This window comes from Oncorhynchus tshawytscha, linkage group LG21, assembly GCF_018296145.1.
Source record: "Oncorhynchus tshawytscha isolate Ot180627B linkage group LG21, Otsh_v2.0, whole genome shotgun sequence".
In the NCBI taxonomy this organism is placed as follows: Eukaryota; Metazoa; Chordata; class Actinopteri; order Salmoniformes; family Salmonidae; genus Oncorhynchus; species Oncorhynchus tshawytscha.
The window spans coordinates 15,575,638-15,602,491 of NC_056449.1; the positions used below are offsets into that span (position 1 = coordinate 15,575,638).

General features: G+C 41.2%; 1 protein-coding gene across 2 annotated transcripts; it reads left to right on the top strand.

Annotated features, from left to right (window-relative positions):
* Positions 1 to 2,139: 2,139 nt before the first annotated feature.
* On the top strand, positions 2,140 to 26,501 carry LOC112221025 (gamma-aminobutyric acid receptor subunit alpha-6-like). Of its 2 annotated transcripts, XR_002948966.2 has the most exons (10): positions 2,140 to 2,897; positions 3,131 to 3,249; positions 4,313 to 4,380; positions 4,528 to 4,748; positions 4,968 to 5,050; positions 7,104 to 7,247; positions 7,557 to 7,709; positions 11,131 to 11,387; positions 21,456 to 21,592; positions 24,997 to 26,501. XR_002948966.2 is itself a non-coding variant. In XM_024383083.2 (9 exons), the coding sequence occupies exons 1-9, from the start codon at positions 2,812 to 2,814 to the stop codon at positions 13,707 to 13,709; spliced, it is 1,665 nt and encodes a 554-aa protein (XP_024238851.1). In that variant the 5' UTR covers positions 2,162 to 2,811; the 3' UTR covers positions 13,710 to 16,777. The 2 variants fall into 2 exon arrangements, 1 of the variants encoding a protein (XP_024238851.1); XM_024383083.2 differs by lacking the exons at positions 21,456 to 21,592; positions 24,997 to 26,501 and adding an exon at positions 13,176 to 16,777 and having other exon boundaries at positions 2,162 to 2,897.
* The last annotated feature ends 353 nt before the right edge of the window (positions 26,502 to 26,854 follow it).

Below are 26,854 nucleotides of genomic sequence, written 5' to 3' on the forward strand. Positions count from 1 at the left end.
AAACGTTTGTAAAAGAATTCAAATGCACTAGTCAACAAGATGCGCTGCAATTCAGAGAGTATGGATACATTCCCAGATGTATTAACATTATATAAAGTGGCTCTATTGAGATATCAGCCAGCTGTTTTCAAAGCTCATGGGCTTGTGCCAAGTTTGGGGATTTACCTTTGTCACTTTGTTAAATATGTCGTCACATTATGAAATGCATAAGAAGCCTAAAATAGCAAGAAACATAAATAGCAAGGCTTTAACTGATGATGATGACGGTGAGGAAGATGACTATCAATCATTGTTCACTCAGTCAAACACCTAGGCATTGATGCAGTGGAAGGTAAAACGCTGCATCTTTCATGGTATCTCTTTCCCTATGCTTGATGTGCCTCTGTTTAGCTAAGATGTCCGTCTTTGGCTGGGGTGTGATTACTAGACAGCTTGACTCACGGTTCTGACTCATTGGGTTCATGTGCCAACACCGACGTGTAGCATCATCAAACCCAGCCCCAGTGCAAAGGGGCTGCTTTCTCTCTCTACCTGCCCATTACATTCTGTGTACTCAACACAATGACCTAAAACAATTACACACAATGACATGCTTAACATACAGCTACAATGGCATTTGTATGGCTTTTGTTTTCTGTTAAAATGCCATCATTTACTGTAAATCTGTATTTGAGGGGATACTGACTGAGCATGTCAGGAAAATGTCTGGATATGAGCAAAATGTTATCATTCAAATGTTTTTGTTATTTTCTTCTGGTATTTAGGTTTTAAACCAGCATATTTCAGCATGGATGTACACACACACACACAAACCCAGTCTTATAGCCACTCACACACCACACACAAACCTTCACACACGCCTGCACGTACTGTACACATGCTCACACTCAAACATGTATTCACACACATGGGCACGCGCACACACACACACACACAGGTGAGAAACTAGGTTATCATAGCAGTAAATTTGCTGCAGGGTATAGATCTTACAGAGCAAGATAACCTGTTTCAAGGAGTCCTGGGACGTGGACTACCACACACACACACACACACACACAGACAGAGTAAAATATGTTGATTTCTCTCATCACCATCCTGTCCTCGTTGTAAAGCAGCATATTATTATCTTAATTAAGACTAAAACAACATCCCTTATTTGAAGGCTACAATATATGTTGTCCTCTCTAAGACAGAGGTCAGGTTAGACTATGAAAGGTCAAGATAGCATAAAAAGCTTTACATGTATTTTTACTAAAACACTTTAAGACATTCCATTGCATACATTTGTGAATACTGTTACATACATGTCCAATTCTTTTCTGTACATACCCAGAGTCCTCATGTGAAACATACAAATTCTAATTGAATAACATGCATAAGGTGTTATAGTTGGAACAAAGCCCTCCCCATAAAGAGCATGTGCATTACTCATCCCCCACAAAGAAAGCAGCGATGCTTCAGTGTGTTGTGGGTGGACTAAGGTGGGTGGGAGGGTTGTGGGTAGAACATAGGGAACTGCTGTAACCACATGATTCCAGGGTTGCATCCTAAATGGCACCCTATTCTTTATGTGGTGCACTACTTTCCCTATAAAGTGCACTACTTTTGACTAGACTAAAATAAGTGCACTATGTAGAGAATTGGGTACCATTTGGGATGCATACTGTACCAGGTTCACTCTGACTGTTCATTGTGTGCACATTTCCAGCTCCAAATCAACCTCCTGTGTTGCCAGCACATTGTTCAGACTCCCAACAAACAGAGTTCTAATTAGCTTCTCCTCTGTTAAAGCTAGTACTGTGTAAGAGCCTAGACAGTTATGTTCTGTCTGGTTGCAGAGCAGGGATTTTACCCGCACCCCACCTTCTGGGGCATAGGCTCAGAGGGGCACAGACACACACACAGTGACCTGGGCACACACACACACAGACCTGGGCGCACACACACACACACACACACACACACACACACACACACATACACTGTCTCTCTGAAGTTCCTATCCCAGAGAAATCTGTGAAGCAGCATGCGGCTTGTCCCAGTTCCTCTACTCTACCTGTGTGCGTGCGTGCACGTGTGTGTGATTGCATATTGCGACGAGACTGACCCATTTGAATCTAGAATGCAGTCTTCCACAAGCAACATGACTCCTTGAGTCTCATCAATTGCTTTAGATAAGGTGAAGTGATGGACTGATGCAGAAAATGTTGATTTTGCACGGAAAACTGAATATTTGACATACACACACGCACACATACAGTCATATTTGGGGGGTTTTCTCAGCGTATATGGCTTAGCATATGGTCCACTCTAAATGAAAAAGTTTAACAGCAATTTTGTCACCATAGCTTTGGAGCCAGGGTGTAACTAAATACAAGCAGTCACATCCTGATTTGAAAGCTGTTGGTCTCACCACTGGATTTATTGCGCGGCAGACGCACAACACAATTTTGCCATACAAAATTTCAGCGCAGAACAGTGCACCGTGCACGTCTATTCTATTCATCTCTCAAGTCAAACGATGGTGTGAGACTGGGGGAGAGCATACATACTGGACTGGTGGATGGATGCCAACAACTGAGAGAAGAAGATGTTTGGTTAAGTCATCGAGCGACAGCCTGAAAGGTGCGCGCGTTCAGATGCTCCGCTGGCACGGGCTTTTTTCCCTGGCAAGAGAGAGATAACGGGAGATGCTGCTGGAGTTGCTTTTGTGCCGTTCCGCTCTCTCTGTCTCTCTGGCTTTAATCTTTCCTTGGGACAAGACATTTGCCTAAGGGAGATGTGAAGAGGCTTAAAGTATGGCATGCAACGATGGTTTCTGCCAAGAAGGAGATGGTGACTGCGATGTACCCCAGTTATATTTCGACTCTCTTCTACCTCTTCTGCCTGACTGCTTGGTGAGTTTCTAAAATACATGATCTGGGGGGCTGATTTTCTCCTGTTAGATTGGCGCGAGCTGCTCTGGTGCCGCTGTCCATGGTCCTGAAGACTCTAGGTGCTGAAATCCAAAAGTGCTCTAACTGTGTCATATGGTTGTGACTCCCAATTTTGTCATCCATAGCCTGGGTATCGGGGAAGCTGCTGTCTTTCACGATAACAAACTATTTTGATTATTTGTGTCGTTTTTCAGTGTAAAGAGAATATCTGGAACGATAAAAAAGGATGAGAGAATATATCCCGAGAATTTCACACGCATTTTAGACCGACTCCTGGACGGGTATGACAACAGACTGCGACCTGGATTTGGTGGTAGGTACCTATCTGAAGCAGTGACAGTTTTCGGCTGTCGAATGAGTTTCTATGTGGCTCAGAGATGGTCGAAAATTATTAGCACTATTGTGCCAATGCTATTGAATAGTTTAGATAGGGTATGAGGTTGCGATCAAAATTACATTGTATTTTTCAACCAGAGCTGTTCAATACTGTTTCAAGTGAAACATGTTGCTTGACCGAGTTACGATCACTACCTCCCACAGCTGTACAACGACATTCCATGTTTCAAAAGCTGGTCGTCATGAATTGAATTAACACTTTCTTATATTCACTGCTTTGACTCTTATGTGCGACTGAAAACGGTATGCTACTTTCAAATGTTTAAGCGAGTTTAGTTATGTAATCGCTGTGGAAAAAGCCGCTTAATGCACAATTTAAGTAGAAAGAGTGCAGATGTACTTTTCGTGTCTGTCAAATCCTCCACGAGCTCAAAGTTTCAGACGCACGTTTAAAGACTATGCATTTAACGAGAAGTAACCTCTTTATCGTTCCTTAGGCCTACAGCAATGACATATGACATGCATGTCGTTGTGCTTGAAAATACCTTAAGCTACGCTCTTCAACTCAATCCTAAAAAATATTCTAACTCTGGGCGGGTAAACTTCAGAACTCACCCTTCAAGTGTGCATAGCATAGGTTAGATACTGATCGGCTTGTCCCAGAGGTTTATGTTTTAAACCTATTTAGCTATTTTGCATTCCATTATATGCGTGCTTAGAAAGTGGTGCAGGTTGTATAGGTAGTCACAAGCTATAGGCTATTGCATACAGGTCATTGTCGGCTATTTGGGTTAGTCGTTTTGGCACACATCCACACAGCACTACCAACCCAACGTTTGGCCCATGTAAGGCTGTTTCTGGGGTTTCATGTTTTACATATTATTCCAGGCCTACAGGTGAATACAGGTCAAATGAGGGTTGATGCTTAAAGGGTGGACTAGCAAACCAGAACTACTAGTCTAAGGTCTATTGGGGCTGTAATGGGATATGCCTAGGATATTCTAGGGATTGTGAAACTGATTAAATTGTTCTCTCAACAGGTCCAGTGACAGAGGTGAAAACAGACATTTATGTGACAAGTTTTGGGCCTGTCTCTGATGTTGAAATGGTATGTACCAAATCAAGAATTTGAAACAGATGAGTACCCGAAAATAAGTTTGACTGACCATGCACTTATCGTTTCAAATAAGAATGAAGTCCCAAACATAACTGTTTATTTCTGACATTTGCCAATTTCTGTCTTTTGCTTCCTCAGGAGTACACCATGGATGTGTTCTTCAGACAGACATGGATGGACAGGAGGCTGAGGTATGAGGGGCCTATCGAGATCCTCCGCCTCAACAACATGATGGTCTCCAATGTGTGGACTCCAGACACCTTCTTCAGGAATGGCAAGAAGTCTGTGGCCCACAACATGACTGCCCCCAACAGGCTATTCCGCATTATGAAGAACGGCACCATTCTTTACACCATGAGGTAATACATTTGCCAAAATGCTTTACACCCTGATGCTTACATTACCCAGCATGCCAGTGTTACAATGCTAAGTGCTATTCAGCCTACCTACAGTATCCATCATAAAAGTAGGGCTCCACTGTATAGATATGATGCATGTTTGAGTTCTGTTTAGACGGGTCCCAACTCTCTCCAACTCCCATTGGTTCTAATATGTTTGGGTTTATGTGTCCCCAATAGGTTGACTATCAGCGCAGAGTGTCCCATGAAGCTGGTTGACTTCCCCATGGATGGACATGCATGCCCTCTCAAGTTTGGAAGCTGTAAGTATGATATGACACTGTACGTCTATTCTAATACTGTATCAGGAGTGACTTGATGAAGTGGTTCTTAGTCCTTGTTCTGATGACATGCATACTTTGGAACAGTGTGTATTTATTGACATACACCCCAAAGCAAATCTACTTGTACTGTTTCTTAGTAGATCTTAAACCTGACACTGTTTACGTGCTTACATGCTTTCATTGTAAACTCATTTGTCCTTTGTCTCAATTCATTTAGTATGCAATGTTTTAAAAAACCTATTTATACTTCAATGCACTAAATCTGTCCCAGTTCGTCACATAAATGAAGTTGACTAATTGGGTTAGAAAAATATACCATTCTATTGTAATACCATTACCATATGAATTGTCAAATTCTTCCAGCTTTGTCATATTTGAGGATTTCAGACATATTCCCAGAGTGAGAAGTAATTACTTTTGACTAAAATGCTAATAATACATTACTTTCTTTTTGTACCAAGAACAGAACAAAGAAACCCAAAATCAGCACTATTATTCATAATGAGAGGTCAGCAAAACAGTGACTTATCTCCGATGAAAGGATCTCTCCAATGAGCCTTCTTTCTTGTCAGAAAACAGTAGTGATTTTAAGATAACATCTGCTGAGGGGAAAACTAAAGAAAGGAGGAGGAATGAAGGATGGTTTTCCCATGCACTTCCCAATCCTCCCCCAATCTGTTATCAGCAATTGTGACATTGTAGAGGTAGAGGACAAAATAGATTCCTCTGTTATCATTCTGTCACATTACTCTTGGTTTAAGATAGTACCTTCCCATCCTCCCATCCTGGCCCAGAGTCAGGGAAGTAGATGTTGGACCCGATGGTGTAAAGGTCAGAATCCCTCTACTCGCCCCTGGTTAGCTCAGACCTATTCCGGTTCTCTCCAGAGCTGGTGTGTGTCGGAGCGCCGCGCAGCTTTCCGCTCCACAACATGCCCCAGCTGGCCCATTTTCCCGGCGCAGTTGGTGTCCTGCCGACTTCGAGTCCCCTGTGGGAAACGGCAAATGAGAACAACGTAAGGGGGCATGCGTAGCCGGAGACAGACCCTAACATAAACCCAAGCCTGTGTTCTCGTTTTTCTTTCAGCCCTGTCTTATAGGAACTCTCATGTCACATTTCACTGTTTTTGCAACATCTTTTGTAAGGGTTTTCCTGTGGTGAAGGAGAAATGGACCAAAATGCAGCGTGGTGGTTATTCATGTTCTTTAATAAAGGAACTAGACATGAAATAACTAACAAAACAATAAATGTGCGAAAACCTAAACTGTCCTATCTGGTGCAAACACAGAGACAGGAACAATCACCCACAAACACACAGTGAAACCCAGGCTACCTAAGTATGATTCTCAATCAGAGACAACTAATGACACCTGCCTCTGATTGAGAACCATACTAGGCCGAAACATAGAAATACCCAAAACCTAGAAAAACAAACATAGACTGCCCACCCAACTCACACCCTGACCATACTAAATAAATACAAAACAAAGGAAATAAAGGTCAGAACGTGACATCTTTGTAACGTTGGATATGCAAAAACATTGTTACCAAAGAGCTTGTGAGACCAGGTAGTTTGTTTAAAAGCCAACTCATTGCTATTGCTATTGTACTACTCATTTTCAATCAAATTATGAGGAAAAGATATCTGAAAATCCAGAGAGTGTACCATTTGAGGTAATCTTCAACATTTGCATGTATTAAGTCAGTGAGTGAAGTGCCGATCAAGTGGGGAAATCAGGTGTGACTGGACTTTTCACCATCACGTCAATATGTCTCTTTCAAATGCATTGTGATCACCTGACTAAATGGGGGAGATAGAAACATTCCTCATGTTCACAGAGCTTAGAGTTATGAAGAGGATGTCACCGGCTTACAGTAGTCATTCTTTCATAAACTTAAACGTGACATTCTCTCTATCCTATAATAAATCCTCTCCTCTCTCTCTGTCTCACTCTACAATTTAGAATTGGCCTCAACCCCCCACCCCACCACTTGAGAGTTTAATCCAAATCTTTTCCTTCTCCACACTCAGATGCATACCCTAAAACAGAGATGATCTATACCTGGACCAAAGGACCACAGTATTCAGTGGAGGTTCCCCCAGAATCCTCCAGCCTAGTGCAGTACGATCTCATTGGCCACACTGTCAGTAGTGAAGAGGTCAAGTCAATCACAGGTATGATGAGCTGGTGAAAAGCTACTTACCATGGGTTAGATATAGTAGATATCCCCAACTCTGATGATGGTGATGCCATTCTTTGTCAATAATCATTTACATTTCTTCATCAGTTCTTACTTCCGTTTGGAATGTTTTCTCTACAGTGGCTTTGTCCAAATAACTGTTTGACACCATTTACCTCAGAGAACAGAGAAAGACACAATAAAAACCCCACGCTACCAGAAGTCCATTATTTCCTGTCCTCTTGCTCATTGTCTCATGCCAGTCATGAACTAATCAACTGTGATATCTATGGCTATCCGCCAGGTGAATACGTGGTGATGACAGTGCACTTCCACTTGAAGAGGAAAATGGGCTACTTCATGATTCAGACGTATATCCCCTGCATCATGACAGTAATCCTCTCCCAAGTGTCCTTCTGGATAAATAAGGAATCAGTCCCGGCTCGAACAGTCTTCGGTAAGTATTACTCACAAATCCCGCCATTCTGTAGAATACGTCTGTTGAGAGGCAGAGAAGATGCAAATGTGAAGAGGGAAGTGCCTCTTCTGTGCCGTCTCTGTCTCCATTTTTTGTAGCTGTGTAGCCAGAGCATTCGACGTTCTGTCTTTAGCCTCTCACACAACTATTAAGGTCTACGATTAATTAAATGTGTGTTATACTTCTATTTTTGTTATCCATCAAAGTGGCAGTTGCATTTGCCAATATGCCCACGTGTATAGAAACAGAAGTGTTCGGTCCCCACTGTGGGTGGAGTCAGAAATGAAAGAGTACACCTCTAAGGCTGGGAACATTGTGCACCTTTCATGGAATTAGTGTACTTTACCAGATGTTCATCACATATCCTCTGTCTGTTTGCCTGGTCTCCCATCAATTCCACACCACCTTTCCCTTCGTTGCGTAATCAGACTTTTACAAGTGCTCTGTGTAAATCTGCATTTCTGTATTGCATAACTGAGTATCCATTTCTTGTATTATAGTCTTCAGTCTTATTCTTTTTCGTGCCCATTTAGTTTGCTGAACTGGAATTAACTTTAGCACTTAATTAACCTCTCCTGGAATTTTTCTTAGTGAGTTGTAGACATGGATAGAATTTTAGCTAGCTTGTGACTCATACCTTTTAGACGGGACTAATAGAAAATGAGCCAAACTAGCCTGTCGGCTAGTAAAAATTTTCTCTTTTGAAATATCCCATAGCACAGATTTTGGACACGGGCTAGTAAAAATTGCTGTCTACTACTACTAGCCTGGCTGGCCAGTGCCCAAAATCCTTAAATTCCATGCCTGGTTGTAGAGGATTAGCTGTGTAGGATAGGGTCCTTTTAGTATAGAAAAATCTAGTGCACGTGGCTGAGGTCAGTGGTTGTAAGGTCAGTGGTTTCTGAGGTGTACTGTTGTCCTCCTGCTAGCTTCTTCTATTCTTCTATTTCTTCAATATTGATTGCTGGGATGTTGGTTATATGGGTGATTACTGGGGTGTTGGTTTTATGGATGATTGCTGGGGTGTTGGTTTTATGGATGATTGCTGGGGTGTTGTTTATATGGGTGATTGCTGGGGTGTTGGTTATGTGGGTGATTGCAGGGGTGTTGGTTATATGGATGATTACTGGGTTGTTTGTTATATGGGTCTCTATGAGGATGTGTGACTTTCATGGGCACCACTGTAAAATAATTGGAGGATATTTTGTTTGGGAAAAGTACTGTTTTGGCTGATCCAGTGGGGTTGGTAGTTGAAAATACAGTAGGTTTAATGTCATGAGAAGGTAATTGCTTTTTGCTCTTGCATGTGTTGATGGAAATATACATTTCTTTATGAGCACCCACTTTTGGCACTTTGTTACATGCTACTCCACATAATGTTGGTTACTGCATCTGTTTCATCTGTGGGCCTATTCATTTAGCCCGCTGACTTTCTTTCAGGGACACATAGCGCTGACTCAATGGGTTCTACTCATATCTCAGCAGCTGTAGAGGCCAGTGTGTGTTATTCCACAGCCACATTGATTCACACAACGCTCCAATGCATCCCCTCAGTCCCCTCCCGTCTCAGTGGCAAGCTAATGAAACTGTCCAATATGTGACAGGAGGGTGTCGTGGGAACATAAATATTGTTGCATTGGCCAATCCCCCGGGCTGTGGGGCTGTTACAGTACCTCTCGTCTCTCGCGTGTGTGTGGGAGTGTGCACTAACGTACAGGCTGACTGGCATTTTCTTCCCTTCTCTCCTCTTCCCACGATATAACGTTCCATTTTCTGACTCTGGGACTCCAAGCCTGGCACATATAATGGTTGTAGAGGAGGGAAAAAAGATGTTGACTTGAGGGATGATTAGCAAAGCTCCCCCTGGAGGCTCAAGGTGTTATTGTCTGGTGATGTTGGAATTTGACATTGACGTCATATAAAACTAGCCTGGTCTCAGATATGTTTGTCCAATCAATGTCTGGCATGACAAAGGCCATAGGGGTTGGCAAAACAGCACAATGAGATCTGGCACCAGGCTAATGAAACTGGCTCCGCCTCTTGAACATGCACTGATCATGTTAACCATTCTGTTCCAATCCAAGCAACCTTCATTAAAGCAATGAGACCCATTCTGTCCTAATCCAAGCAATTTTATAGCAATGAGACCCATTCTGTCCTAATCCAAGCAATTTTAAAGCAATGAGACCCATTCTGTCCTAATCCAATTAATTTTAAAGCAATGAGACCCATTCTGTCCTAATCCAAGCAATTTTAAAGCAATGAGACCCATTCTGTCCTAATCCAAGCAATTTTAAAGCAATGAGACCCATTATGTCCTAATCCAAGCAATTTTAAAGCAATGAGACCCATTCTGTCCTAATCCAAGCAATTTTAAAGCAATGAGACCCATTCTGTGCTAATCCAAGCAACTCCAAAGCAATGCGTTCTAATCTTAACAATGTGTCACAAGATAAGGAATGAAAATGCATGTATTCCAATAGAAACAGGCATTACTCAAACATTGGGTTGTAATAGCTCATCTGATTAAAATCAGTCACACCTCTTTAATCTGTATCAAGTACGATTGTGCCTCTGATCTCGCCAATTAACCCAATGAAAGACACAAATATGAACTAATATCCTAATATTAAAGCTAATATCTACCTCTGGATATTTCGTCCTCGGAATCATACATTACAGAATCGTCCGGTGGTCGGCTGAGTTTAGACACATAATTATGCTGCGAGTCACGTCAGAGCAGGTGGCCTGGCGGTACATATTGTGTCATATCTCTAACATAAAGGTGATTTTCTCTAAATCACATTTATAGCTATTTGCTAATAATCCCAAGGACATGTGGCCTACAAGTTTACTGTAACTCCCCAGTTATTGTAATGGTATGATCCTTGGCGCAGTTCGGATTGGTTATTGTTTAAAAAGGAATTACAGAGGAGGGAAAGTAGGTATACTACGGGGTCGCTAGGGCAATCTCATTAAGAGGGAACGCATTGGAAGCAAAGGTCAATAGGTCATCGACTGGAGATTTACAGGTCATTCTAGTGTCACAAACATTCCGTTTCCTGTTTTTCATATTTAGCATTAAGGCTGTCATGCATTGCTTTGTGTGCTGAATTTTCTAAATCATTTTCATAGATTTTCTAAGAAGTTGTAGACCTGAACTAGCACACCTGATTCAATTAGTTATGTGATTGATGATTAGTTGATCAGTTGAATCAGGTGTGCTAGCCCTGGAACAGATCAAATACATTGAACAGCTGGGGTGTCCCTGAGGAAAGGTTTGAGTCATTCTGATATAGAGGATGGTTAGGCCTACTGTTTTAGTTGTATAAGTTTAGTGTGTTGATGTAACTTGTATTATTTTGACTACAGCCAAGGTTAAACTTTTTCTCATTTTCAGGCATCACCACAGTCTTGACCATGACCACGTTGAGCATCAGCGCGCGCCACTCCCTACCCAAGGTCTCCTATGCCACAGCCATGGACTGGTTTATTGCCGTGTGTTTTGCCTTTGTCTTCTCCGCCCTCATCGAGTTCGCTGCCGTCAACTACTTTACCAACGCGGAGATGGAGAGACTGAAAAGGAAGCCGGCAAAATGCCCACCGGCCCCCCAAACAACCCCAGTGAAAGTGAAGGATATGGAGGAAGTTCTGCAGGTGAGACTTAAGACTTATTTTCATTCCCTTTACCCTTCAGAGACTGACGTGTGCACTCCCCTTGCTAATTTGTTTGCTCATCAAATGCAGATTAAATTTCAAGTCTAAAATATCAGCGATATTGAAAGGCCATGTTTTTCAAACTTTCCGATTTGCTTTAAAGACTCTTTTGTGACAGATGAGAATTAAAGAAGCGTTTACAATGACCGGCATCTCATTAATCACATGGTGATCACCCATTCAAAGAAATGCATTGGAAATGTCAGACAATACTATAACTGAACGTTACTTTATCATTGATAGTTAGAAGTATCTCGCCCCCCCCTCTTTCTTTGTACCCCTCTTTCTCTCTCTCTTCCCCTCTCCATGATAGCATGAGCTAGAAGCATGATGACGATTCACTTCCTGAAGGCCAAATAAGAATAGTAAATGGTGAACACACATTAAGTTTGGCCTGTTTAGAGTACAGCTGTCTGCTTAGATCAATGCACGCCATTTGTAATCCAGCGTAGAGGCTTAGCAATATTATCCCTAAAAATTCTAAATGTGCTCTGAATGTCCTACATGTGCTTGCTTTCTTGTGATTAAAAAAGACTCTCCAGCATTTTAAGATACACGTGTTTTGAAGACATGCGTTATAGAATGGGTAACGTGTTAAATAGTAATAATTGAACCAAGTTGCAATGTGACGCAAACATGTTGTAGTTCAGCATTTTACAATCTGTTCTCTTGAAAGCATATGCGTGCCTAAAGCGTGTGTAATGGGGTTTGACCAAACATGTTTTCATTGAATTCATTACTCCATTGCATGTGATCTATCAGAAACACAGGCCTACTGTAGTAAGAACACAATCCTACATTTGAGGGCATTACATTGTGCGGTGCTGCATTTCTTGCGTCACAGTCCAACTGTTGATTGATGACTGAAACCCACCAGAAAACAGCCATACATTCCCCCTGTGTGGCCGAAGACTACTTAGTTTCTCTGTGGATCTCAAATCCTCGTGTGGAATAATCTCGCCTGAATGCAGTTTAGTGACAACGGCACATCAATGGATTAGCAGGTTGCCACGGCAACGCAGCCGGGTCACGTGTGTGTGTATAGGTTTCAGATGCCTCTTTTCCTAGAGAGCCATGGCCCCAGTGGGGAAATCTGCTCGGCATTAGGACCTGTGGCGTATATTGATGTGGCATTACCTTCCAGCCATAGTGTTGTCAAACTTCCACAGTTCTCCGCCTCACATCTCTCAGACAGGAGGCCATATGGTTAGCTGTTTAGAAACATTCCATTGGGAGTCAGTGGGGGAATTATCACTGGTGAGGCTGTGGTTAGAGTGCAGCAGCGCCCTCTACTGGGGTTGCCAAGCCTGAAATACTATGATTGCTCTCAGGAGATGAGCTCTTTTGATGTTTTACTGTACTGCCATACCACCCCATGGAACAGTGCTTGTGACATAAGTTTGTGTGAAATTACCGAAAGCCTACCCAAATAACGTCTTTGAGCTGGGTTATTCTACCATACAGACTAAAGTAAGCCAGTCATATTCAGGCCCATAGGCCAGGTTTAGAATGGGAGGTTTCTGGCTGTTTTATCCTGATAGTCCTCTAGCACGGAGAGGTCTATATAGTTCATATTTATCAGCACAATACCATTGTCATAATTCTTTGTGGTAAGGTAAAATAAGTGAATGTCTAATTTCAGTCAAATGTCTCCTCTTCAAGGTGTGCTCTTGTTGTTGCACAGTTCACTGCAATATGGGTTTCTTGCTTATTTTTCCTCCTCCACAGCATAACCCTGATACCAATGGGAACCTTCGCAAACGGATGAACTATATGTCCCAGCAAGACATCCAGAAAGCTGAGTCATACAGCACAGCAGCTACAGGGGTAACCAGGAGACAACCCCAGTCTGGCCAATCGTCTTCATCCACGGGGTCGACTGGGGACACCATCATCCTACCCCACTCCAGCCCCGGCCCTGCCAGCCAACCGAACACCTCCTTCACCACCCTGTCTGTCAAGAACACGCCCCCGGCTCCACCCACCACCCCGACAATACCAGCCAATCAGAGCCAGCCCACTGACTCCTCCCTCCAGGACCTCCTAGGACCTAGACTGGAGCACATTCAACTGATGGGTAAAAATGAGCCCAAGCAGTCGCCATGCTCCCAGCCGACCACCACCGGTATGGGCGGGACCAGTAAAATCGATAAGTACGCTCGCATCCTGTTCCCAGTGTCCTTCGGAGCCTTCAACATGGTCTACTGGGTGGTTTACTTGTCCAAAGACACTATGGAGGCCAAATTTCGAGACCAAATCTAGTTTCTAGCTCCTCTAGGGGTGATCTTGGGAATCATTTTCTCCACACTGTATAGTGACGGGATAACAATAATGGGTTCTCTTGAATCCTATCGGAGCTCTGGAGAAACGAAAGATGACATGACAAGGAAACCAAACATGCTGGACAAGAGCCTTAAATAATTACACCTAGGAATACTAATCTCAGAACATCTGTTTCATTTTCTAGAGGGCTTCTGAGAATGCGCATGGTAACACAACCATTCCAAATATGTCTGAATCAAACAAATCACAACTAGGCCATACACTGAGTGGCCATATCCAATCTGCAATACAGTAACGGTTTGATGGATTGGTTAGTTTTAATGTTAGTAAGTACGGTCACTGACGCAAAATACAGTAATTACTGATCTTAGCGAAAACGGCTAATAGATCCCTCTAGTCTTAGCAGGCATGGTTACAATGACAAAGGATTAGGAGTCACAATATCGCTGAGGGTGAGCCGGACACGCTACAAGTCACAAGGTGTCAAGAAGAACAGAGATGCATTGACAAGCAGATTTGGGGTGTATTTTCTCCCTTACTGATAAACACCAGTAGATATCTGGGTATGTTGTCATTTGTTCTGGTATCAGATGTAGATCCATTTTTGTCCACTCAAATCTACTTTGCACTCCCAAGCCTGTACAGTGAACCTCGACCAAGCTTTGTTAACAAGAGTAGAATGAGGTTACCATACATGCTGGCCTACTTTGCTCAGTACCCTACAAAACAACGTTTCCAGGGGATAAGGTTCCTCTAAGCCCTATTAGTTCAATATTCTGAGTACATTCCCTCCAACAACATTCTAGGGAGTCTTTGGTTGAACGTTCAACTATGAAATGATGTGTTTCTTTTACGTAGTCTGTTTCTGGAACCGTGTATTAATGTATTCATTAAACATGAAATAAGAATATTGATAACTCACAAAGGAATATATTGTAGGAATCTGGTGAAACCTTTTGTTTTGGGAACATTTCCTCTGAGTTCAGGGATGTTAATTTCTTTGCATATGTGGAGGCCTGATTGAGGGTTTTCATGGGCCTTTCATGTACGGTACCTGTTATTGTCCATCATGAGGTCAGAGGAAGGGTCATTCCCCATATCATCATTTGTTACATTGGTGTAGAATGCAACTATGAGTCCATCAGAGACCACAAGTTATGTCGGTTAGGGACTTGAGAGATCGGGAGGAACGTGTATAGTGACTATGCAATTCTCTCTGGGCGTTTCCTAGTGCATTAGCCTTGAGTGCTGAGGGTCTTTAGGGTCCTATACCAACTTTGGATAGCTTTCCACTGAAGGTACAAAGTTCCACATTTCTCAGTCCTGTATGTGCTATGTCCATGGCATCTATGCAACCTCTCTTATAGTAAAAGTATACTGCTGTCTCCCTGAGGACAGCTCCGCTCTCGTTATCAGCTGAGGTGATTGTCATCTGCAGAGGCATGGTTAGTGACTTTCCTAATGCCTGGTTTCCTGCTAATGGCTATCACCCAGACAGGTCTTACATAGTTGGCCCCTCAGTCACTGTTGACATAATAGTGCATTAAGTTCCTGCAGATGGGGCTCAAAACAGAGAGGCTGATAGACAGCTCAATATGTCTGCCTCTGCCTCATGTCTCCTTGATGCACTCGTGTGAAATTGATTCTGCACTCTCAACTACACACGCACACACACACACACAATCACACATCCAAGTACAACACACACTCTTTAAGGAACTTGTTCGCAACCGGTGGAATGGTGTGTTTTGATGCATTTTGTGTTCTTTTCCCCAGCTGTCCCCAGTATTTTCTCTCAATAACACACCTTGCCTAGTGATTGATCAGGTGTCACGGGCAGTTCGCCTTGCTTGTTGAAATCATTTCAGGCTAGACTGCGGCCGGCTAATGAAAGTTGGGTCTTCCCTAAAGAGCTCCTGGTTGCTGTGTGGGAGCAGCGAAACAAGTGTAGCGAGTCTAGTGTATATATGCAGAGAGCACTTGCAGAGGATGTGGTTGACTGGTTACGTCTGATACAAAAGCATCCCCCTGGGTGTTCAGCCACAGTACATCAGAGGGGGAGGGAGGTCATTATGCAGGCCCAATAAAGGAACACATCGACATCACTTTTATTCATACAGGCCCTCAGTATGTTTTGGTCTACGTCTTGAATATCTAAATGAGACTGCTTAGAAGAAGACCTGCGGATATGATGTGTTAACTCACCGCAAACCCAGGCCTAATCTGTCCACCGCTTAAGCCCAATGGTTGAATAAATGTGGCCCCTAAAGATGTTCTCTGACATGGTCCTGAAGGTCAGTAGATCAATTGATGGGACATAAGCTAGTTATAAAAGCAATGTACTTTCAAGTCAATAATATGTGATTACTTTTCAGTGTAATTGTGTTTTACACAAAAGACTTGTGTGGTTTGTGTTATGTGGCAAGCATAATTTCAGCTTGGAAATCATATTAGGCTTCCTTGACCAATTTGAACATGTCTGTCATACTGGACTCAGATGCTGAGCTGTTTTCTGTTTTAGGGATGATTTCACAGACTTAGATCAGCCTATTCCTATCTACTGCCACTGGAAGAGAATCAGATTTGTAATTGACTTAGCAATGTAAGTCTTTGTCTCTGAGAATAACTGGAGATTTTTTTTTTCATTGTACAAGCAGTTATGTGAGCAAATATCCATAAATGCTCCTTGGACTGCCTCCAGAACCAAGCCCAGGCGAGGAGTAAAACTGCGAGAGGGATTGGGATGGCATACACGTAGGTGGAATAAAAAAGGCATTGTTACTTCTTTCCAAGAGGTTAACCCTTACACAAAATGGTTAACTCCTGACTGTACATACTCACAACAATAACCGAATGTCTTTGTACAAAATACTGACGTGTGTTTTGTAGTCAAGATAATATTTACCATTGCAATTGGCTATGCAAGACGAACATGTTAAAATTGTGACATAGTGCAGGTGCCCATTCTGGGCCTTCTGAGAGGAAGTGACATCACTCTCAGCCAAATAAACAGAGTGCATAATGTGACTGATGGGTCTGGTTTCTTGATCTTCTCTTTCTATAATGTTAAAGTAATGAATATGTTATGTGGTCAGTCATTAGGCTGTCATTTTCCCAGCCACATGTCTTCACCCTATTTGGTAAAAAGGCTTTACTGTGGTGCACAAAACAATCTGTGAATCTCTTGGTATAAATGTTTAATGGCATCCATATTAGTATTATAAAATAGTATTAATAATACTGCCATATTATACTTCAGTCATGGTCCTCAAACCTCACCCCTTGCTCAGGTAAAAAACATCAACCATCCAGTTCAGTTCTCTCTGTTTTTGGACTTCCTAACCCTTATGGGTAAAATGTTAGTAACTGCATTGACAGCCCTGGCCTTAATTTAATAATATATTGCCTGTAAATAACATTAACAGTTTTTTGGTGCTCGACTTGAGAGGTAATTTCACAAAGCAATTAAAGCATAATTAAGAAAAATGACTTCATAGATGGTTGGCTGAGGGCTTGTCATTGACAAGTGCCAAGCAATAAGCTGAGGGGGCTCTGACTCATGCTTGTTATAACCTGCTGCTGCTATCCCAATTTTACTCACATCTCACTGGTTAGCATGTCACAGCAGTCAATGATGTGTAAGCAACTCGACAACAACTCCAAACGGGAGTGAAATGAGAACATTTCTCAATTAGTGGAGTATTGTGTCTGAGTACAGTCTTGGCATTTTTTTTTTCTTGACCCAGAACAGATTTGACTGGTCATGTAGTCCATTTATTTTTTGGGGGTTTTTGTTAAGACTGTTATACGTTTCATAATCAAGGGTTATATTTCATTTACTTGAAATTATTGGAATCCTACTTTGTTTCCTACCTTTGCCAATATCAACACACATCCTCCTCGCTCCTCCCCCGGGTACATAAAAAGGCATATCATTTAGGTCAGTTCACTAGTCTGTCCTGCTTTAAATGTTTAGTGTTATGCCCCCTGCCGACATGTAATGATGTTACACCACAAACTTAAAATAATGTGGGAGCGGTCATTATGAAGTCTTATCAAGATTTTATACAGTCAGAATTTTCTCTGTCTTGCTGTCTAACCTAAAAAAGGAGACTTGTGCATTGTTCTCTTAGAAAAATGTAAAGTTTCAGGTGAAATCGACAACAGAAACTAGGGCAGGGGTCTCCAGTGGTGGAAAAAGTACCCAATTTTCATATTTAAGTAAAGGACACCTTTAAAAGAAAGTGACTCAAGTAAAAGTCACCCAGTAAAATACTACTAGAGTAAGTCAAAGTATTTAAATGTACTTAAGTATCAAAAGTATAAATCATTTAAAATTACTTGTATTAAGCAAACCAGATGATTTTCTAGTTATTTTATTTTACAGATAGCCAGGGGCACAGTTCAACACTCAGACACAATTTACAAATAAAGCATTTGTATTTAGTGATTCTGCCAGATCAGAAGCAGTAGGGACGACCAGGGATGTTCTCTTGATAAGTCAGTGAATTAGACAATTTTCCTGTCCTTCTAAGCATTCAAAATGTAACTAGTACTTTTGTGTCAGGGAAAATGTATGGAGTAAAAAGTACATTACTTTCTTTAGAAATGTAGTAGAGTAAAAGTAAAAAGTTGTCAAATAGTAAAGTAGATACCCCCAAAAAAAAATGTAAGTATGGGGGTCTCACACCGGTAGATCGCAAGCTATAACAGTAGCTCGCAGCCCACCTATGAGTAGCTATCCAAGCAATTCTAAAAGGACATAAAGAAAAATTGTGTTCCATCAAACTGTCAAACATAAAGCTCCCGGCTACTATCCAATCAAAGCCACATTGACATTATCCCATCCCTGGTTAGCCACTATTGACAATATTGGACAATAAGATATTAGGATTATTTGTCTCAATTGTGTGGCCATTGCAAACTCTGCTATGACATGCTGAAGCAGCAGGTTTAACAGCAGAAACATCACCAGGCAGACACGTTTCTTTCTTGCTTAATGAGTAATTAAAGGGAAATTACACTTAAATCTAAATGAGTCTTCTGATGTGATTTTTAAGTGCTGACATGGGCTCAGAACATCAACTTTTGTTTCTCTATGAATAATTGAAAATAGAGTGAAAATCTAAAACCAGGAAAAATACAAAAGGCAATTTTATGGGGCCCCATTAGAGCTGTTTATTAACCATTATTTTGTCAGGTATATTGACAGAAAATACACATCTTATACACTAAGGACCCAGGGAAGAGTTGCAGGGTAGAGGAGAAGAAAAGAATGGTCCTATTTCAAAGCTATATGAGTAGCTCGCGACATGAGACCCATGGCTTAGGGAATATTCCTAGATTGATTCAAGGTCAAGAGAGGGCTAGGGAACCTGCGGTTCTTGGACACCTAACAAGTTCACACACACCTATACACTTTCCCTTGTTCATATATTTAGGTTATTCTCAAACCTCTAAAAGTCCAATTTTGATGGGGATTTTTTTAAATGTTCATTCGATTGACTCGTAGGTGCGTCAATAGACTCCTCTTAAGGATTGGACCCTTTTGTTTCAATTTTTGCCTAAAATGACACCCAAATCTAACTGCCTGAAGCAAGGATATGCATATTATTGATACCATTTGAAAGGAAACACTGAAGTTTGGGGGGGTGGGTGGACACCGATCCCGTAGAGGTTAATTCACATGTGTATGATTCATCTGCGGAATTACATAAGACTGGAGGAGAGAAGAGTTCAATTATACAGAATATGTTTCTGTATGGATTTATCGTTTCATGATTTCACCTGAAAATCCAAGTGGGGAGAAATATGAAAGTTTGGGAGTGTCATTTTCAGGCACGTGCCAAGCCTGTTCCCTAGTTGCGTCTATAAGTAATCCATGTTCTTTATTTTGTACCTCATCATTCTGTTTCATATCAGGGGAAGCATTTGGGGTTGCCATTACACTTGAGCAAACAACTCAAAAGCTACACCTCCATTATTTCTAATTATGTGCAAAACATGTTTCATCATTTAACCATCATAATTTCAGCGAGACCTATCCATGTAGGTGTGTAACCTGTTTTAATTAATGAAGGTATTTATTCCTCCTAGAGTGCATACTTAATTGGAGTGCAATAAGCAACACCTGCAACTGAGGAAAAGCTATGCATTTGTGAAGCACGACTGAGTTCATGTTACCATCTCGGTCAGGGCACAGTAATCATATGCATTTATTAAATATTGCAAAATGTTTAACATATTCATGAACAACACAATAACAAGGTACTGTAACTGCCAAAATAAAGGAATCCCCCCCACCAACATAATGCATCTTAATAGGGCGTTGGGCCAACACGAGCCAGAACCGCTTCAATACGCCTTGGCATACAGTAGATTCTGCAAGTATCTGGAACTGTATTGGAGGGATGCCACACCATTCTTCCACGATAAATGACATAATTTGGGGTTTTGTTGATATTGGTGGAAAATGCTGTCTCAGGCATCGCACCAGAATTTTTTTTCAATTGGGTTGAGATCTGGTGACCAATATAGGGCATAGCATATGGCTTACATCATTTGATTGCGCAACTATTCAGTGCCCTGTGAATGGGGGGCATAGCCATGGTAGCCAAAATAATGGCCTGCCCAGCATTTTTATACATGATCCTAAGTAATGATGGGTTTTTAATTGCTTAATTAACTCAGGAACCACACCTGAGTGGAATCACCTGCTTTCAATATACCTTATCCCTCACCTGTATGTCATTGTATTTAACTTTTTTTTTTTTACAGGGACTAGAGTCCTACATATAACCTTTCTCATCAGAGAAGGTTTCTCTATGGAATTACGGGTTCTTAAAGCGTTCTCTGTTGGGTGAACAGGTTCTACCTAGAAAGGGTTCTACAGGGACAAGCCATAGAATGTTTTTCCAAGAGTGTGGACATCACTACTGCCTTTATGACCTCCTAAAGCAAATCCTTCAGTGATCGACAGGGATAATAAGTCTAATTACTAGTTACAAAATGACCAAACTTTTCTTAATTATCTTGACAGAGAACATCTATCCAATGGCCATTTCTGACATTTTTTCCCCCACTAATTGGTCTTTTGACCAATCAGATAAGCTCGGAAAAAGATCTTGATGTCATTGGTCAAAATACCAATTAGTGGAAGAAAGATCAGAATTGTGCTGACTGTCTAAACACAGCACTTTTTTTTCTTATCAGAGGAATCTTATGAGACATACCATGATGACAGTGAGACCCTCCAGAATCCGGGGGGGATCATGATGAGTGGCTGGTCCAGTACAGTGGTGCTATTACACTTCTAAAGGATGGGGCAGTGGTCAATGGCAAAGACTTTATAAGAGCTATTTCTCTTTATTTGACATATTTTAAGACCAATGTAGTCGGAAAAGGAAAAAATAAATGGTGAGAAATGAATGTATGACATCAGAGAACATCCTGTAACATTATGGTAATAATATAGCTAGCTACATAGTACATTGAATTAATAAGCCAATTTTGTAACAAATTGAGCAATTATACATAATTCATTGAACCCATTAGCCTTATAACCTCTCCATCTCTCTCATTGTTGTTCTCTCACACCCTCGCTCCCTCTCACTCATACATAAACACACACACACACACACATTCTCTCACTCCCACACACACACACACACAGTCCTTGCTACCTGTAAAGATGTAACACGGTTTGTCTTTTCCTCCATGGAGCAGTGTGGTCTTTATCGGTGTCACAGACCCTCGACAGCCTCTTCATCTGTATTCTGCAAGGCTTGTTGCCGAGGCAACAAGGCGTGAAACAGGTCTGGCAGTTCCAGCAACATGTGTGGGATCAGCTGACCAAAATGATGGTAATGTACAGCTGATTTAAGTGTATAATTTATGTTCTCATAAATCACTGATGTCAATTGCCTTTTATACATTTTCCTCATATTTCCACATGTATAGTTTAGATACAATTACTGTAATATCTTATCTTGCCATTTTATAATAACGTAAATGCATGAATGCCCAATATCATTACGTAAGGAGAATGTGTAATTCGCCTATTTTGAATGCACCATATCTTGGCTGGTAACATTGCAACCTTCCCCTCACAGATGATATACCTATATTATGAGAAACAATTTAGATGATAACTATTGAGAGTAAAGACCATTTTATATAAAAATACAAAACAAACATGGGAAGTGATCTGTTGAGTTACAGTAATGTGTCTCCAGCAGAGGACGCTGTCATCACCGTCATCATCGATAGTCCCACAGTCTTTATTAGAGAATAGCATGGCCCCCTCTGGTTACCTCGGTTACCCCATTGGAAACTCTTTTTTTTTTTAGTTGTCTGCTTGTTTTGGTTAATTACAAAACTCCATTTAAGAAAAGTACAACATGTCTAAAGATGACTTTTCAACATTGCCTGCTCCCAAGTGTTCACACTACTTAGAAAAACGTAATATTGTATGGCTACCCGTATGCCCCTTTTCATGAAGGCGCTAGAAGCAACCTGAGAGAATGAGTGCTAGCCATTAAGCTAGGAAAGACCAACAACACAAACTATACAGCTACAAGTACTTAGTGGAGTTACAAACAGACTATACTAAACAAATTAAAAGTCCTGTGATAATGTTTTCCACACACACAGCTGCGTGTAGCCTTCTTGAACACTGAGTCCCAACAATTCCCACTCTCCCACATCGTATAGCCAAAAGCCACAGGGCTCTTCTCGCAGGCTCTATTTGCCTACATGGGTGCATTGTGAACCTTAGGTTGGAATGTTTGACCTAGTTACAGTGCCTTGCGAAAGTATTTGGCCCCCTTGAACTTTGCGACCTTTTGCCACATTTCAGGCTTCAAACATAAAGATATAAAACTGTATTTTTTTGTGAAGAATCAACAACAAGTGGGACACAATCATGAAGTGGAACGACATTTATTGGATATTTCAAACTTTTTTAACAAATCAAAAACTGAAAAATTGGGCATGCAAAATTATTCAGCCCCTTTACTTTCAGTGCAGCAAACTCTCTCCAGAAGTTCAGTGAGGATCTCTGAATGATCCAATGTTGACCTAAATGACTAATGATGATAAATACAATCCACCTGTGTGTAATCAAGTCTCCGTATAAATGCACCTGCACTGTGATAGTCTCAGAGGTCCGTTAAAAGCGCAGAGAGCATCATGAAGAACAAGGAACACACCAGGCAGGTCCGAGATACTGTTGTGAAGAAGTTTAAAGCCGGATTTGGATACAAAAAGATTTCCCAAGCTTTAAACATCCCAAGGAGCACTGTGCAAGCGATAATATTGAAATGGAAGGAGTATCAGACCACTGCAAATCTACCAAGACCTGGCCGTCCCTCTAAACTTTCAGCTCATACAAGGAGAAGACTGATCAGAGATGCAGCCAAGAGGCCCATGATCACTCTGGATGAACTGCAGAGATCTACAGCTGAGGTGGGAGACTCTATCCATAGGACAACAATCAGTCGTATATTGCACAAATCTGGCCTTTATGGAAGAGTGGCAAGAAGAAAGCCATTTCTTAAAGATATCCATAAAAAGTGTCTAAAGTTTGCCACAAGCCACCTGGGAGACACACCAAACATGTGGAAGAAGGTGCTCTGGTCAGATGAAACCAAAATTGAACTTTTTGGCAACAATGCAAAACGTTATGTTTGGCGTAAAAGCAACACAGCTCATCACTCTGAACACACCATCCCCACTGTCAAACATGGTGGTGGCAGCATCATGGTTTGGGCCTGCTTTTCTTCAGCAGGGACAGAGAAGGTGGTTAAAATTGATGGGAAGATGGATGGAGCCAAATACAGGACCATTCTGGAAGAAAACCTGATGGAGTCTGCAAAAGACCTGAGACTGGGACGGAGATTTGTCTTCCAACAAGACAATGATCTAAAACATAAAGCAAAATCTATAATGGAATGGTTCAAAAATAAACATATCCAGGTGTTAGAATGGCAAAATGTGGCAAAAGGTCGCAAAGTTCATGGGGGCCGAATACTTTCGCAAGGCACTGTACATGCAGTTTGAACAATACAGCAGCTTTTTGGCATGCTTTCTTATTTCTGTGTAATTAAAAATAGATTACGAAGTTGTCTCTTTTACAATGGGAAAGAATGTTTGTTTTCCCTAAGTGGTGTGTGTGTGTGTGTGTGTGTGTGGTCTTCTTCTTCCATGACATAATGGTGGTCCGCAAATAAACGTTAAAGCTGCATGCCGCCACCTACTGTGCTGGAGTGTGTGGTCATCCACGGTTTACAACATTTCTAAATCCTCCTACCAAACTCAGTACTTCTGAGAAAATAAAAAAAGAGCTGTACTAACTTCTAATAGATCCTCCCCATCCCCAAAATCCCTTTCACCCCCCCCCAACCCCATCCAATCGCATAGACCCCCTCCCCCAATCTTTCCCTCCCTTTAAAATACTTACAACAATATAACAACACATCCTCCACCGTTTCATCGACCCTCCAGACACAAACCATTCACATGCTGCCAACCAGACATAATGACGAGTTTGAATCTTGATCCAACAACCTTTATTTGGAGGGCTCAGAGTCCCATCTTTTCTTCCACACATCTATCAAAATGGCTTTGATCTTACATTTGGCCTCACCTCTACCCAGTGGAACATTTAATATAAATCATATCTAATTTCAAAGGCTAACTGGTCTACAATTTCATTCCCTTCCACACCCGAATGTGCTGGGACCAGGGGTGGAAATAGTACTCAATTGTCATACTTTGGTAAAAGTAAAGATACCTTAATAGAAAATGACTCAGGTAAAAGTGAATGTCACCCAGTAAAATACTACTTGAGTAAAAGTCTAAAAGTGTTTGGTTATAAATATACTTAAGTATCAAAGTAAATGGTATTGCTAAAATGTACTGAAAGTATAAATCATTTCAAATTCTTTATATTAAACAAACTAGATGGCACAATATTATTTTTATTGGTGGATAGCCAGGAGCACACTCCAACACCCATAATTTACAAACAAAGCATTTGTGTTTAATAATCTTACAGATCAGAGACAGTAGGGATGTCCAGGGATGTTTTCTAGATAAGTGTGTGAATTGGACAATTACTATCGCCAACAGTTCAACTGAGAATACTGACAGTTCATCTGTTAGTCATCTACATATATGCACATCCTTGGATCCATCTGTGAAAAACTTGTCCACCATTTTTCCTATATCGCTGATTTCTAACCAATCTTTCCTTCTCTCAACCAAGGTTTGATCAACAAAAGGATCTGGGAGCAATCATGGAGGAACATCCCCTATCACCACAGAAGGGCCCACCTCCAACTCTCTCAAACCCCTCATCAGCAAGCTTTACAATTGTCCAACCAAAACCCCCACCCCCACTAGTATATTCCCAACAGTCATCTAGAACAGTAGCAGTGGGATGCTCAATCTCACAGCCTTTCAACCTAATGCAATAAGCAAATTCAATGTTTTTACGCTGTATATTCAAAGGCATCTCCCCTGCCTCCACTAGTAAGGCCTATACAGATGTTTATTTAAATGCACCAATACATATACTTAAAGCTATATACTGGATTCTATCCAGCCTCTGAAGCCAAGTTTTGGCTGCTGTTCCATAAACTATACACCCATAATCAATTCTAGTCCTAATCAGAGCTCTAAATATCCATCAACGATTGTCAGTCAGCACCCCATTCATAACCAGAGACTGCGTGCATAAGATTAACCACCTTCTTTCACCTTGTTTCAACATTTATGACATGATGTTTCCATGTATATCACTCATTGAACCATAGACCCAAACATTTATACTTAGAAACCCTCCCCATTGTCTGTCCATACAGAAACAACTGTATGTTATCAGAAACTTTCTTCTACTGACAATTTAAAACCCCAGTCAATCAACCATGTTTGAACATCCATTATAGCTTCTTGAATAGATTTGATCACAAGAGACTTTCCTTTTCTTTCTTCCAAATAGCTCCATCATCAGCATATAGGGATGGCCCAATACCCCTGCCTACATTCGAAAACACATCATTAATCATAATGTTGAACAAAATTGGACTGATAGCGCTGCCTTGAGGAATACCATTGTCAACTTCATAGCCATCAGATAAAATTGATGCTATTTTAACTCTAAAAGAGTGATTTAAATAAGAAGGCCAAAACCCAGTTATATAATCTCCCACCAAATACCAAGTCATTCCATCTGATTGTAGTAGTAGGCCTTCTCTCCACATAGTGTCATAAGCCTTTTCAATGTCAAAAAAGACAGTAGCCATTACTTCTTTCAAGACCAGAGTTTTTTTTTACTTCATTGCTCACCTTTACCAATGCATAAAAAGTATATCTACCTTTACAGAATCCACTTTGAAAATGACTCAATAAACCTCTTTGTTCCAGGAAATATGACAATCATCTTTTCCATCAGTTTACACAAGTTAGAGGGCAGTGCTTTTGGTCTAAAACTATCAGCACATGAAGTCTCCTTACCAGGCTTTACAAAAGGTAATATTACTGCATGTTTCCAACCAGAAAATAGAACCCTCTCACTCCAAATCTTGTTAAATAATCCCAAGAGAACATGTATGACCTCCACAGGTAGATGCTTAACCATTACATGGCACAATCTGGGGCTGTATATCCACAGCCTATTAACACATCTCATCTATGCTAAAAACTGCATCCAAAGAAGAGTCAACTGTATTCCTTTTCTTATACATATTAAAATGATTATTTAAAATCTCACACCTGTGTTGCTTATATACTTACTTACATACTACTATGTACCCTAGCAAGCGTCTTCCCCAACAAGTCAGCTTTTCCTTCATCAGTTTTTTGACCCATAACCAAAACTGGAATTCGAGTTGACTTGCTTCTTCCAGTCATCTTTTTGAACATAGACCATACACTTCCCAACTCAGTACCCCTGCCTATTGTAGAGCAGAACTGTCTCCATGTATTTATCTTGACAGACTTAATGACCTGTACTAAAGCCCTCTTCCTTTGGAAATCAAGTAGATTCTCAGGAGTCATATACCTACACAACACTCTGTAAGCCCTATTTCTTTCTCTAATAGCCACAGTGATCTCTTCAGTGC